The 14,840-nt window shown below is 43.7% G+C and overlaps 2 protein-coding genes across 5 annotated transcripts in view; one reads left to right on the top strand and one right to left on the bottom strand.

Moving 5' to 3' along the window:
* Positions 1-6,691, top strand: part of rbpjb (recombination signal binding protein for immunoglobulin kappa J region b) — a 58,849-nt gene extending 52,158 nt beyond the window's left edge. For 2 of the 4 annotated variants that reach the window (XM_034615493.1, XM_034615494.1), the window contains 3 exons: positions 551-706; positions 848-951; positions 2,080-4,620. In XM_034615493.1, the coding sequence (XP_034471384.1) occupies positions 551-706; positions 848-951; positions 2,080-2,404 (585 nt within the window). In that variant the 3' untranslated portion in view covers positions 2,405-4,620. Of the gene's footprint in view, positions 1-550; positions 707-847; positions 1,000-1,179; positions 1,878-2,079 lie in introns of those variants that run through there. The other 2 variants (XM_034615495.1, XM_034615496.1) reach the window with 2 other exon arrangements.
* An 890-nt stretch (positions 6,692-7,581) lies between these two features.
* Positions 7,582-13,771, bottom strand: cckar (cholecystokinin A receptor). The gene is made up of 5 exons (XM_034615497.1): positions 13,421-13,771; positions 12,228-12,479; positions 9,841-10,102; positions 9,445-9,572; positions 7,582-9,144 (listed from the first exon to the last, which is right to left on the bottom strand). Exons 1-5 carry the CDS (start codon positions 13,545-13,547, stop codon positions 8,564-8,566), a joined length of 1,350 nt encoding a protein of 449 aa, XP_034471388.1. The 5' UTR covers positions 13,548-13,771; the 3' UTR covers positions 7,582-8,563.
* Between the last annotated feature and the right edge of the window lie 1,069 nt (positions 13,772-14,840).

Genomic DNA, 14,840 nt, shown 5'->3' with positions numbered 1-14,840 from the left:
ATCAGGAGAATAGGCGGCGCAGGCTCTGGTCCAGGCTCTTGTCATCTCACGCCTAGACTACTGTAACTCGCTCCTGGCTGGTCTACCTGCTAGCGCCATCCGACCTCTGCAGCTCATCCAGAATGCAGCAGCTCGACTGGTCTTTAACCTAAATTCACTCACACTACTCCGCTCCTCCGCTTCCCGTCACTGGTTACCAGTGGCTGCCCACGTCCGTTACAACATTAGTACATGTGTACCGTGCTGCAAACGGCTCGGGTCCAGTCTACATCCAGGACATGTTCAAACGTTACACCCCAGCCCGTTCACTCCGCTCTGCATCTGCCAATCGGCTTGTTGCTCCAAAAAAAACTAGTTTAAACAAGAAATTTAGTTAAATGGCACTTACTTATAGCACTTTGTAGTTTGGCTTTCTTGAAGAAAATTGTACTTTTCTTGATTCTTGTTGTTCTGGGTTTGTCCCCTCATGGTTGATGCACTTACTGTAAGTCACTTTGGATAAAAGCGTCAGCTAAATGTAATATCTGTTATATCTCCTTCCTCCTGATAGGCCACTCCATGCCCAAAGGAACCAAACAAGGAGATGATCAACGATGGCGCCTCCTGGACAATCATCAGCACAGACAAGGCCGAATACACTTTCTACGAGGGCATGGGCCCCGTCCACTCGCCTGTCACCCCCGTGCCTGTGGTCGAGAGCTTACAGGTGCACAGCAGAGTCTGGATACAACCCCCCCCCCCCCCCCCCCCCCCCCAAAACTGATTTCAGCTTAGTTGTCCTTTTGTGGTCCTGTGTGTGTGTGTGTGTGTATGAGTAAGTTATCATTACGTAATTCTTTACCTGCAGCTAAACGGTGGTGGGGACGTCGCCATGTTGGAGCTGACGGGACAGAACTTCACTCCGAATCTTCGGGTGTGGTTTGGCGACGTCGAGGCTGAGACCATGTACAGGTGTGCCTTTGCTCCGGTTTCCTTTTCCCTGCAGGGTATCTACACACACGTCACATCACAGACACTACCATACAGATTTACTGTGAAACCCGGTGGAAGGATTCGGTAGAGGTCAGATTCGTTGATTTCTCAGAGGTTAATTAATGGATCTTGATGGACAAAAATCAAGCATGTTCAGGACACTGATGCTGATGAGTGTGTGTAATTTGGTGCATTCTAATTTACCTGGCTACTTGAAGTGCTCTTTTCCATTTCTTCCGCAAAATAAGATCCGTTGGACGAGTTTGCCTTTTTTCCCCCGTTAGCATACAAATCATCAATTACATCTAATTTGAGGGTAGATGAGATCTTACAGGCTTTAAAGAATAAAAAAGAAAATGGAAATTCTCGATGAGTATTCTAATCAAAACAGATAAAAGCTCTCAGTCAGACTCACTGCTGCAGACACTCACGGCCCAGTCGCCTAATGCAGGTAATAAATACTCATCTGAGCTGTAGTGACGTCGCTGCAATAAAACTGTTTAATCTTCATTCTTCTTTTAACCTGTTTGTTTTTTTTGTTTTTCACTGAGCTAAAATCTTTTACAGAGCCACGAGATTTCAGTGTTCACACCCTCGTAAAAAAACCTTCAATGTGGTTTTTCCTCTGTCATATTGAGATTTATAGATGGATCAGGTTTTATGTGTTTAGCTTCAGCCCCCCCCCCCCCCGTCAAACGTTAAGTCGTAGACGGGGGGGTGAGGTCATGGAACATCACAATGACTCAGTGAAACAGAGAGACCTGCTTCAGTGCAACATTACAGAACCACCGATGCCTCATGGAGCAATGTCCCACATACTGTTTATGATAGAAGCTTTTTAAAACAAATCACTTCTTTTGTTTTGTTTAGTTTTGGCTGTTTGACATAGAGATGAGAGGAAATGGGGACAGAGAGGAATGACTCACAGCCAAGTGTGAATACCTGAGCTGGGCCAATCGGGGCAGGTTCAGACAAAGATTTTAAAGTTAGAGCAAAATGTTAATCGAACTCTTCAAATCGAAACCAGAAGGAACCATTCTTACTGAAAGCCTGAATGTATCTTATCAAACTCTGATGTGGCTCCTTGTTCCTCTCTTCTCCCAACAGGTGTGCGGAGAGCATGCTGTGCGTGGTGCCCGACATCTCTGCCTTCCGAGAGGGCTGGCGCTGGGTGCGACAGCCCGTCCAGGTGCCCGTCACGCTGGTGAGGAACGACGGCATCATCTACTCCACCACACTGACCTTCACCTATACGCCAGAGCCCGGGCCGCGGCCACACTGCAGCGCCGCCGGAGCCATCCTGCGGACCGGGAACTCCAGCCTGCTGAGCAGCGGAGGCCAAGAGGCCGGCTCCGGCGTCTACGGCCCCAACAGCACCTCCAACGCAGGAGTCACGTCCTCATCCTCCACCGCCGCAGCTGTGGTCTCCTAACGCACACAGGGGGCCGCTGAATACAATATGCCTTGAGAGCAAATATACCAGAGGGTATATACAGACTATGGGAAATAATAAAAACTGACTCACTCTAAAGTGCTGTGTATTAATTTTTGGATACAAAGAAGCTGAAATGGAAAAAGTTGGTGGGACAAAAGGAGCGAACACAGGGGGAATCTGAAGAAGGAGTAACATCACAACGTTGTCAGCCAATGGAAATGAGCGAACATGCTTCTTGACACGCCTCCTCTCCTGTGGTTACTTTAAGGACCTGCCTGTTCAGTTCTGGTGTTTGGACTCAGTGAAGTTCCTGCCGGCTCAGAGCACCAGCACCTTTCTACGGCTGTGAGAATGGAAACCACAACAACAATACATCCACCTTGTACAAAAAAAAACCAAGTTGTGTTGAAAGGAAAGTATATTTTTGCGCTGCCTTGCTCCCCCTCCTCCTCCCTCGTCCCCTCATCTCCTCCCACCACTTGTTTTATAATTATTCCTTTTTGTTTTACTCTGCGTTCATTTGTGGTTTCCTAGCGGGGGGCTGGATGTATTGTTGTTGGAGGGAGTGCGAGGATGCAGAGGGACACACATGAATCGTGACGATAACATAGTTTTTATGGACCAAGGATCTTGTATAAGCTTTAGTAAAGGTACATTTTTCTCCATACCTTTTTTGTATTAAACATATAGTACACTTTTGTTACCAAATAGTTTCTATTCTTCCCCTGAGCTTGGGCTTTGTTTTCCCCCTTTGAGGTCCAAAATCCCAACCTGTATGTTATTGCAACCTTAACTACGAAACGCCTGCTTGTCCACTCTTTGGATCGAACTCTTGTTTTTGATACTCTCACTTCTTCTGTTGGGGAAAAAAGAAACCTGAAGTCTTGGTTGTTTATTTACATAAGCGAAGGTTGTTGTTTTCTGTTTGTTTGTTTGTTTGTTTTTTTTAAATTTTGGGGAATAACCTCAGAGGGCCTATTTTTTATCATTGGTTTTTATGAAGTCTTTAAAAAGAAAAGCTTTAAGCAACGCCTCTGCCTTGCCTGCAATACTCTATGTGCGCTATGTCTCCTTTTGGAAAATATACTCATCAGTACATCTCACGTGGAGCCATAGCAACGTTTGCAGAATACGTCAAAAAAAGAAAAGAAAACTAGACTTCCACAGTTACGGAAAACAAGTCGGTTTGTCATTTACAAACTAATGTAATAAGCGTAGTCACTGACTTAAAAGGATAGCCTTAGTACTGTATATTCTTACTGTGCACACAGTCAAACCAGTCACATATCTAATATCCTGTACCTGTTGCTCTGTCTCTGTGAACGTATCAGAAAATGTCGTGAAACTTTGTCTCTGAAAACTGCGCCGAGCGAGGTGCGTTCCTGTGTGTGCTGTAGTTCTGGTGGCATTTAACTCCAGTGTTTTCTTTTCTTTTTCTTCTTTCAAGAAAAAAAACAGACACTTTTCAATTTGATGTGGCCTTACTGATAACTTAACAAAAAAAACACTTCACCTGTTTCTTATCTGCTGTTTACTCACCTTGAAAGAACCCGTGCATAGCACAAAACAAGCTCATGCCTGGCCTCTTACTGCTGGAGCCCGACGCTCCACAGCCACATTTTGTCGTGCAAAGCAAAGCAGCCTTCTGAAGGACCTCTCAGCCTTCACGTCTCTTTTTGTGTGTTTTTTTTTTTTTCTTTTGTGGTGAACAAGTACAATAATCCCGTTTTTTATTCCCCTGCGGTGCGCGGCACCTTCTCACTTTTTGGTACAATGTCTCACAAAGAGCGCTGTAAAGCTCCTTCCTTCCAGCCTTCCCCCTTTTTTGAGAAAAAAAAAGAAGAAGAAATCTCCTGTGGTTTATTCTCGTCTCGCAGAAACAAGCGCATGTACATGATGAACTCACTGTCCGAGTAGTTGCACTCATCTCGTGTTCATGGCGACCGCGTAAAGGCCTTCTAAATGTGTGTTAATGAAGATGTGCATTTCCAAACAGAACAGCAATATTGTACAGGTCATTTCATCATGTTTGTCCGCCTGAGCACTAACTTCACCAGCCAGCAAATATATCTGTGTGTGTGTGTCTGAGTGTGTGTGTGTGTCTGAGTGTGTGTGTCCGAGTGTGTGAGTGAGTGAGTGATTGTCACATGTAAGTCGCTGTAATGGAATATTGAGTCAGACTCGCTCCATTTCAAAACTGCTCTCCAAAAAAAAAAAAAAACCAAACTTGAGATTCATGACTTTCTCTGTCTTCCACCTGGATCCAAATGTCTGGTGATTGTGGATTATTAAACATTCAAAGGCAATACTTGTGCTCTTTTAGTTTTTACAGTACAACTGTACACACTTCCTGGGAAAACAACAAAAGAACAACGATACTGTAACTTGAATGTCTGCTCAATGAAGTATTTCCGAATTTTTACTTACGAAACAAAACCTTGAAATAGGAACAAAAAATGATTTTCTTGTACCCCCCCCCTCCCCCTTTCAATGTAAAGAAAAAGAAAAAATTAAGTTATGCCCCAGTTTCACCACCCCTGTCCACCTGTCCGTCATTAATGTTAAATATTTTATATTGTAATATTGATATTTTTTAAATTATTGGTACAAAGTCTCCCTTTGTCTTATGTCAAAAAGAAAAAAAAAAGAAAAGTGCATTATTGCCCATGCTGCCTAGGTTGGCCTGGGAGTGTATTTTGTTTTATTTTGTTGTTTTCAAAAATAAAAAGAGGCCACTTCCTGTCTGTCATGGACATGTGGAGGAGTTGGTGCTGCAGCGGTCGTGTAGCATCGAACCGACGTCCCCGAACCCTTTACTCTGCAGGATGGAGGTCCACGAAATCTCAACTGTAGATTTTTAAACTTGAGTGTTTTTTTCTACTAGCTCTAAAATTCATCTTTTTTTTATTTTTTAAACATAGCCTCTGCATTAGCGTCACACACACACACACACGCCCCACCCACCTCGACGCTTGGATATTTGGGGGGTTTTGTTTACGCCTCCTTTAGGCCGATCTTCCCCTCGACCCTGCAGCTCCTCTTCATCTCCTCATGCGAGTCTGAACAGAGCAGCATTGTCACATTTGCTCAAGCTAATAAAGTGGGTGATGCATGCTATTTTTTGGTTTTGTTTTTTTATTTTGGTTTTGAAAATGTGTCGCCTTGACAATCCGAGCTGGTTTACAATTTTCTTTTTTTTCCTCTTAAAACATCCGGAAGTTTTTAAGAGATTTGGGAGGATACTGAATAACTTGATGAATGCCCCCCCCACCCCCCTTCCCTCGCCCATGACAGGGACGAGCTGTCAAAAGGGGTCAAACTAATGTTACATGCCTTCTTGAACGCACGCAACCCGACGACAAAGCTTTCAGATAGAGAGGGAAACAACCATCTCATTAGCATTTACAATGCTTTTTTTTGTTTTTACAAAATATCTTAACCGGTTTCTTTCTCTGTCTGTGTGTGTGTGTGAATGGTCATAATTGTTTTACTCTTCCAAAAGCAGCTGTTCTTGTTTTTTTTGTTTTTTGTTTTTTTTATAATGAGCTCTGAACAATGTATGTATCCTCTAATATGCCAAATGTCTTTTATAATGTAGTTTTCATGCACTGCTAAACAAAACAGGGCAGAGTGAGAGGCAGCTTTAAACAAATTTTCAAAAAAAAAGGAGTGTGGAGCCCTTCTCTGTCGCACTCAGCCTTACTTCTCCTTCAGACTATTGGGCTGTTTGCACTACAGAGCGCTAACCTTTTCTTTTTCTCTCACACATTTCATCCTCACTCTTTTATCGCTCATGTTTCTGTTTGTACATTTGGAGTTTTCTCATCCCCCCCCCCCCCCCGCCCCTTCTTTGTTTTTCATCATGCAGCCTGTCGTGCTTAGCTTTGCTACAGTCGGATCACTTTTTTTTTTTCTGTTGTCATTTTCCCTCTTCTTCTTCTTCTTCTCTTCCTCTTCCTCCATGTCCTTCCACTATCTTTCACTCTCACTGTATCTGTGTATTATTCTAGTAAATGGTAAGCAGAGGTGTCATTGTGGTAGTATACTCAGTGCTCAAAGGGTTGCTGATGGTAGAAACCTGTGCCGTTTGTAACATTTTAGCAATAACGTCAAAACGGGGACGGTTTTTTGATAACATGCGTTAGTTTTTGTTTTTGTACATATTGCAGCTCCAGATCATGCTCAAATCTGTATGTCATTAAAAGAACAGAAAAAAAAAACCGTGGAAAAAAAAAAACTTGCAATACTGGCATAAAAATGAGAAATAAAAAAAGTGATACAAAATCACACTTTGTGCATGTACGTTTTTATTAATTTTTTACCCCCACAAAACCGTGGTTTAAGCTGAAAAGAGTACAAATGAACAACTCTGGCTTGTGTCTCCTTTTGTGTGAAGAAACATTTCCGTCTTTTCTCCCTCCCAGCGACAGGTAAACATTTCCCGGTGGAGGCGAGTGGGGCTTTGGGCATCTACCAAGCCCAAATGGAGCTCTTATCCCCGGGAAGAAGTCCTAGCAGATTCCCCCCTTTTCTTTCCGCCACTTGTCTGGGCCCTAATGCCCCTCTGTCCTTTAGATCCACTTTCATTAAAGCCGTTAAAAGCTCTGAGTTGCTCTGCCCCAAGTCTTCGCAGATGTGGTTGCACAGTGGGTTATTCGAGGTCTTTATATGGTCAACCACGCGTTGGTTAGAGAGCACAATGCCGTCCCCAGAACTGCTTTTAGACGCACAACCACTCAAATCACTGGGATTATGTTTTTACATTCAGTCGTGTAGCCGCAGGTTATAGGCACGTTATCATGCAGTCAAACAGAATACCTCCAATCCCTTCGTTTCATGTCAACGCATCAAAACCCCAAAAGTAAGAATTTACATAACAATAATTACAACATGGCAACAAACTGATATGAGGAAATAAAAAGATATAAGTTGCTACATTAACGCTGTTGTTTTTAAAAACCAGGTATGGAACTCTTTGATGTCTTTGAAGAAAAAAGTGGGTGAACCAGGTGTTTAAAGTCTCACAAAAACGATAAGGCCGCTCCAGCTCCGGCAGAGCACACGCACAAACAAACAGCGAGGTCAAGGATGAGCCGGAACACTTTGTGTGCTGAGCGGGATGATGGGGGGGGGGGGGGGGGGGGGGGTGTTTTGAAGGTGCTGCGTGTGGTTACTTTGCAGCGCGACAGGCAGCTGCTACCGAAAATGACTAATGAACGCCTGTTTGGTTGAAGGCCTTTGATTCACAGCCACGAGCGTCTAAAAATTAGTTAAAGGTCAACAGCGGTGTTCGTCACGTTGTAGCCAATTAACTACAAATCGTGAGTAGTAGTTTCTCTTACTCATGACTTACGACTTGTATGCAGAGAGACAAATATTTATTTTTAGCATAATGCATCACAGCAGAGTTTTAAAGGGATATGTTGACAGTTTGGGGGAATTAGGCTAATGAGCTAAAGGTGCTGTTTGCTTTTTATCAGAGAATTAGCAGTTTCCCACAATATCAAACCTTTAAAGGTACATTCTGCTGTTTATTGACTTCGTAGCGCTTCGGAGCAGCAACGTTTTTAGGGGTTTGTTTCTGTTTTGTTTCTTGTAGGAGCTCGTGATAAGTGCGATGCAGAATCTAGACTGTATCATAAAGATGTAGCTCTCCAAAACTGAAGCCAAATCTTCTCGATTTCCACCTGGTGGCGGAATGCAGTATAAATCATGTGATATGCTGTAAATCTACTAAATGTCCCTGTAGGTGAAAATGTCTCGGTAACTGGTTGGTTCCCTTTTCAGAATGTCACCTGAGTAAAGAACAGTTTATTTTTAGAGTTATGATTTTTAGAGTAATGATTATGAAAGAGAGGAGAGATGGTTTGGTCGCTGGTACAAACGGCTGCGGCAGAGCTACAATTACTTTAAAGAACATGTGTAAACTACGTTAATCTGTGTATTCTGCTTCATCTTGTGGCCCTTCAGGGTTTTCCAGAAACATGTGGCCGTGTTGATCTGCTCTGGATGTGCGCCACTGCTGCTTCGCGCTCTTTAACTGCAGTGCCCATGTGTCAGGTCACACGTCAAGCTAAAGCAACATGGCTGCTCGTATACTGGTCCTATAAGCACTGTGGGGACGTACGTGACCACAACACAGATTCTCAGTCCGGTCTAGGTCAGCTCACTCCAGGCTGATGGTCGGATGCCGGTGTAGTTGAAGCGTGTGGTGGCTCCGCTCGTCGGGGTGTGACCATTCTGCTCGGGGGTCTTTGGCGCCGCTCTCGTTCTGCTCACCTCCATTTTACTGGTCCTGACCGACCCCCCCGAGCCGCTCCTCCTGAGGCAGCTGCAGCAGCTGAAGGTGGACAGCATGCCCTGGCGGAAACGCTTGTTCATGAAACAGTAGATGATGGGGTTGACACAGGCCGAGGTGTAGGACAGCAGGTGGATGAAGGAGATGGGCGCACCGGTCAGGCGGTAGGCCGAGCGCCGGTCGAACGCCTGCCACGCGTTGACCACGAACACGGGGGTCCAGCAGAGGAAAAAGAGGAAGACGATGACCAGCAGCATGCGGACCACGCGCTTCTTGGCCATCAGGTTGGATGTGGAGCTGCTGCTGCACACACGACCCACCGCCGTGGGCTTCGTAATGGAGTGGGACAAGCTGATGGTGATGCTCCTCTTCTTCGACGGCAGCATGTAACAGCCGTCGTGGTCACCGGTTTTGATGCTGCCAGTGCTGCACTGCCTTTCTGTCAGGACATGAACATGAGAAGAAAAGAGCGGAGAGTTAACAAGAGATTTCAACATATAAAGTGAAGCAGTAAAACCCCAATGACGATAAAAGTCTTCACTCCAGACCTAGAAAGGAAGAGACGTCCAAGAGCCAAGGGGAAAACCTGTAAATGTCTCCATGTGTTTGAGCAGCATTTGTTTAAAACTGAAATTAAATCAAAGTTTGTATTTGTGGTCTGTTTGGTAAAGAGAAGTTGGTAAACATCCAGAGATGGAGAAGCACATTGATATTACATTTCCTGAATTTACATTCGTACCTCTGCTGGATTTCCTATTGGACAGCTCAAACTTGATGCCCCTGTAGAGCTCCAGGGAGATGAGTCCGTACGCTGTCATCATGACGATGCCGGGGATCAGGAAGAGCAGCAGCAACAGAGACACGTACCTGCAAGAGACACATTTGGGGAGTAAGTGAAAGCAAACGTTAATTTTCTATTAGAGCAGATGAGCGTATATTTGAACATTGTGTGCTTTTATTTTGAAGGGTGAGCTCTGTGAAGCCAGAAGTGGTCGTCTCTTCCCAGAAGCACCTAGAAAATCAATGAAGCGGCCGACTGACATCACCAGTGGGTTCATTTTGCTGCCACACAACCTGAGTGCATCCCAGTGTGAAGGCCCCCTGGTGGGGCAGTGAAGACATGTTTTCTGCTCACCAGGACTGCTGGATGGTGTCGTTGGGCCACACCAGGCGGCACATGTGCCCCGTGCTGTTGTTGAGGCGGGTAAAAGGCTTGAGGGTGCTAGAGATGGGGTAGGGCAGCATCAGGATGGAGGACGCCACCCAGGTGGCGGTGATGACCTTGGCGGCGTGGGATTTGGTCTGCCACGACCTGGAGGTCAGCGGGTTGCAAATGGCGCTGTAGCGCTCCAGGGAGATGGCCACCAGGTTGAAGGTGGAAACGCTGACTGAGACACCTGCACGTCAGAGAATGAAAGAGTTGATGGCTTCACTTTTAATTGTGGAGCGATAATTGGCCGACGTGTTTTTTTTTACTTTACGTTGTGTTTTCATCCCAGTGCATTTATTTGTTTGTTTGTTAGCAGGATTACGCAAAAACCACAAATCGGATTTCCACAAAATTTTGTTAGCTTGTTCAAATTGAACAAACTTATATATGTAATAATATGTATTTTGTAAAGTACTGGGCTTTAGGGTGTTTCTTATAGGCTAGCATCTAGCTGCAGATATTATCCTACAGATGCACCAAAACTATTCCATCAGTGATGTAACTTCAGTAACACGACTGGAACGCTCGCGTCGACACGACCCCTTAATGTTTGGTCACGTTAAATCTGCCTGCAGAGCGGTGACAGAGCGCATCCTGCCCCGTCTGTCACCAGAACGCCGTTTACACACTCAGTAACAATAACAAGACCAACTATAAATACATGCACATTATCGCCGTGTACGATCCGCGAGCGGCGACGCGTAAACAGATAGACACATGGACAAATGAGGTAATAATCCTGCAGGACAGCGCTCTGGTCTGATTCAATGGAGCGACAGGAAGTGGGGGGGGAAGTGGGGAGAAGGGAAAATCCTATTATCTGGCGGAGTTCTAATTGGATGAAAATGAAATATTAGCAAAGGTGAACTGTGTGTAATGACTGCACTTTATTACAAAACTCACAGCGATGAAGCTGGAGGCAGAAGTGATTCACATCCTCAATCTGATTAATCCTCTGAGATCAGACTAATAAATTTACTTAGTTAGGTTGATATTTAGTCTCAAATGACTTTTTACTTTCTATTTCGGCACATTTATCCACATTAGAATAATTTATTTGTTTGATTTTATTTTCATGCAGGCATTTTAAATCTTCCATACGCCTCCGGATATTAACGGCTCCAGAAATAATTCGGAAATGTTGTCCACTGCCACAAAGATGAACTCACCTGCAATTTATCTCATTTATTTCTCAGTATCCCAAAGCACATTTTGCCTTTAGAGTCGATAGAGTCTGTCCTTTCACCTTTGACCCTTCGACTGAGGAAAACCTCCCCAAAGAAACGCTTTATTGAGAAAATGAAATAAACCTGAACAACAGGACCCCGTGTTTATTTGCACTGAATCTTATGTGACCGATTCGAGGCTTCTAAATCAGCATCAGTGAGGAATGAAGCTGCTTCTCAGTAAAAACGGCCAAGATTACATCTAAATATTTGTCTAATAAAAGCAGGAGGATGGATTTGAACCCACTAACAACTAAATTGAGCATTTAACACAATTGGAGGATAATTTCTGTCATAAATAAGGTTTCAGGAGCTGATATTCGGTTAAAGGTCACTATTGATAATCCCATCTGACTCGTGGATGGACTCTTTCTTTGCTCACGGAAAGATCCAGGATCTGTTTCATATTGGATCACAACCCAAAATATAAATTTGGTTGTGCCATTACACCTCAGATTAAATGTGCTGCGATTGTTTAATAACTGTCGTTGACCCAGAGGACACTTCAGCAGTAAAAAGTAATAGATTTCTTTGTGTTTACTTATTTATTACTTTTACTGATGTCTGTCTTTTGTCTTTCCTGTTTACAGCAGATTTCCCCACTGTGGGACGAATAAAGGATTATCTCATTTTATCTTATCTTCTAATTTGAATTTGTATGTATGGCTTCCATGTGTTATTTGCATTTCTAAATCGTATACGTTACATCTACGTAATTGAACTGTTTATAGTCTGAAATGGGGTGTGGCTCAGGGGGTACAGCTGGTCGTCCGTTATCCAGAGAGTTTGATCCCTGCCTCCTCTAGTCTGCATGCTGAAGTGTCCTTGGGCAAGACACGGAACCCCAGTGAAGATTTTATTGTAAGAAAATTATGATAACACGAGACATAACTTGAATTCTACTATTCTTCCTATATAGTTGTATTGTTTTATTTTATTTTATAGTTGGTACCAGAGATTGATGCCTACGAAATCTTTTTAAAAAACCTTTGGCTGCAAATAAAAAGCTAAATTTAAGAGACTTTCAATTGACTAAAGATGCACTTCAATCTCAAACCTGCAGTAGAACAATGTGAATCCTCTCACCCATGAAGTACATGACCAGCTTGCACATGCCGGCTCCGAAGACGAAGTCCCTCATGAGGTTGGGGATGAGGGTGAAGGGGATGCAGACCAGCGACACCATCAGGTCGCTGATGGACAGGGACAGCAGGAAGAGGTTGGTGACGGTCCTCATGCGGCGGTTCCTCACCAGCACGGCGACGATGAGGCTGTTGCCCAGGGCGCTGAGGAGGAAGATGAGGCTGTAGAGGAAGATCCGCACGGTCTGGTTGATATCTGTGAAGGAGAGGAGAGGAGCGAGGAGGAGGAGGAGGAGGCACAGGGTCATTCTCAAAACGTGACCTAAATACTATCTGACTCATCCTTTCCCTCTTGCTTTCTCTCACTCTCCCTCCATCCTCATTTATCAGCATGATCACTTCATGCCTCAAGTCGCATGCAGCGGTTTGATGCTCAGTATTTGCAGAATGGTGGTTTTTTTATGCTTACTCTCCTAAAATCTGTCCTTTTCTATAGCCCCTGCTCGGAAATTACAACATGAATAGTGTATATCTCTGCAACTACACAGTCTATATGAGTAATCTTTGTATCTGTATAAAGCTGACACTGCTGAGATTTCTTCAGAAGTGTCAGCATCAGTATAGATGTCACTGGGTCAGAGTAAAAGAGGATGGAACACAACATAAATGATTTATATTTGTAATTTTAGAGTTTAAATCATGCAGTTGTAAACCAAATCATCTGGAAATCCATATCACAACATCTGGACATTATCTGTAACACGTTTTATTCTAATAAAGTGAAGTAATGGAGCAGAGTTACAGAGGTTTTAGGAGGAGAGTAATTTCCAAATGTCACAATCACTGCATGGGTTGAATTTCTCAGGATGTTTTATCCTTCTCCTTTGAGTTTTATCCTAAAAATAAAGCTTGTGCTATTATAAAGTCTCTATTTTGCGATCATAGAGGATATAATATCAGTTTTGTTTATTTGACATTGGTACAACTATAGTGTCGAGTGACAAATGAGCTGTGTGGAGGAGATGAGCCATATGCGTAAAGCGCACTGGAGCAGAAACAAAAGCCCCAAATGACTCAGTCTTATGGCACAAATGCGTAAATCTGAAATAAAATTTAAATTGCAAATATCCAAACAAACGTTTGATGATTGTTGCATAATATCCCCAAACAGTAATAACAAAGATAAACCCACTGTACCTTGGGGTTCGGGCGACGGCTCCTGCTCCTCCTCGCATTCCGAAATATTCTTGATCCCGAAATTGCACAGGATCTTGTTCAGGTCGGTGGAGTTCATGAGCACGTCTTGTATCGTGAACGTCTCCATGTCGCACTCTCTCCCGTCGCCTCAGGTCATAAACGCAGCGTCCGTGATGCTCGTGCGTAAAGAAGAAAATGCTCCAAAGGACAAAACATATCCAAACTCAATTCAACAAATAAAAAAAAAAGAAGAAGAAACAAGGAATTCTAATCTACAGGCTGATGATAATAATAATAATAATAATAATGAATGTTATATTGGAGCCTCCAAGGTCCCGTGCGCTCTGGTGCGCGTCGCTCCAGCAGTGCTCAGCACTTCCAGCCCCTGACAACATGTGGACGGGTCACATTCTGTGCTCCACCCTCACTTGTCTGTGAAAGTCAGCGTCTCTACTTTTCTAAATATAGCCTCACCCTGATGTAAATCATTGCACTGATTGTTCAACGGATCATTTAACGGTATGTTTTCTTGATTCTTCAGGCTATTCATTTCACACATTGGCACCTACATCTAATTCTCCCCCCCCCAGGGGAGATACTGAAGCCAAATACACAAGGAACATGAGTGGAATCGACATAACTTGAAATGCCAGATGTGCAACAATCTTGTGTTGGGGGAATCCACAGTGTGTCCGAGCTACTCAATTCAAAACATGATGTCCCCTGCTGTGGCGTTTCATGTGGTGGTGTCAGCAACATTATGGAAGCTGTGGCCTGTGGAGACAGGTTCAGGGTTTCACCTTCATACCAACAACTCCTACAGCCTGTGTTTAAAAGATCCCTATGTCCCATATAGACTGTTGCCCTTAATTATTGTCTTGACTGTTGGTGAAGGACACCTCGGGCATGATGATGCTCACTGTAAAAATATGTTGATGATAGATTGATGCCTGTTGCAACCTGTCATTTATAAAGAATGACACAGGAGAGAAGTGGCCTGATGCAATACAGATGAAATCGATTTCATCATATAACATGTATAAACACCTGTTTAAACACGATTTGAAGTAGTATCGCATCGAAGAATCCTGACAACACACTGATGAATGGAACTTATTGAGCCCCACCTCCTCCGTGTTATTGATGGGACATGGACCAAACAGACAAACACATTTCCTCAAAAATGGCTTTATGGTGATGGACAGGATGTTTAAGAGTTTGTGTTTCTGGTAAGTTTGGTTATAATTACAATACCAAACACTATATGTAACTCAAACAACTGATCAAACCTAACAAAGGAGAAAAAGAAACCTCAAGACAGAGACTTATATAGAAGTACGGGCTAATCAAACTCTTTGAAACAGTAGGGGGGGGGGAAGAACATAGACAACAACTACCAACCCCATTCCCCCCTATGCCG

The sequence above is a fragment of the Hippoglossus hippoglossus genome, chromosome 18 (genome assembly GCF_009819705.1).
Source record: "Hippoglossus hippoglossus isolate fHipHip1 chromosome 18, fHipHip1.pri, whole genome shotgun sequence".
Classification (NCBI taxonomy): Eukaryota; Metazoa; Chordata; class Actinopteri; order Pleuronectiformes; family Pleuronectidae; genus Hippoglossus; species Hippoglossus hippoglossus.
Note: the sequence above shows the minus strand (reverse complement) of the source record. Positions and strands in the feature narration are given on the sequence as shown.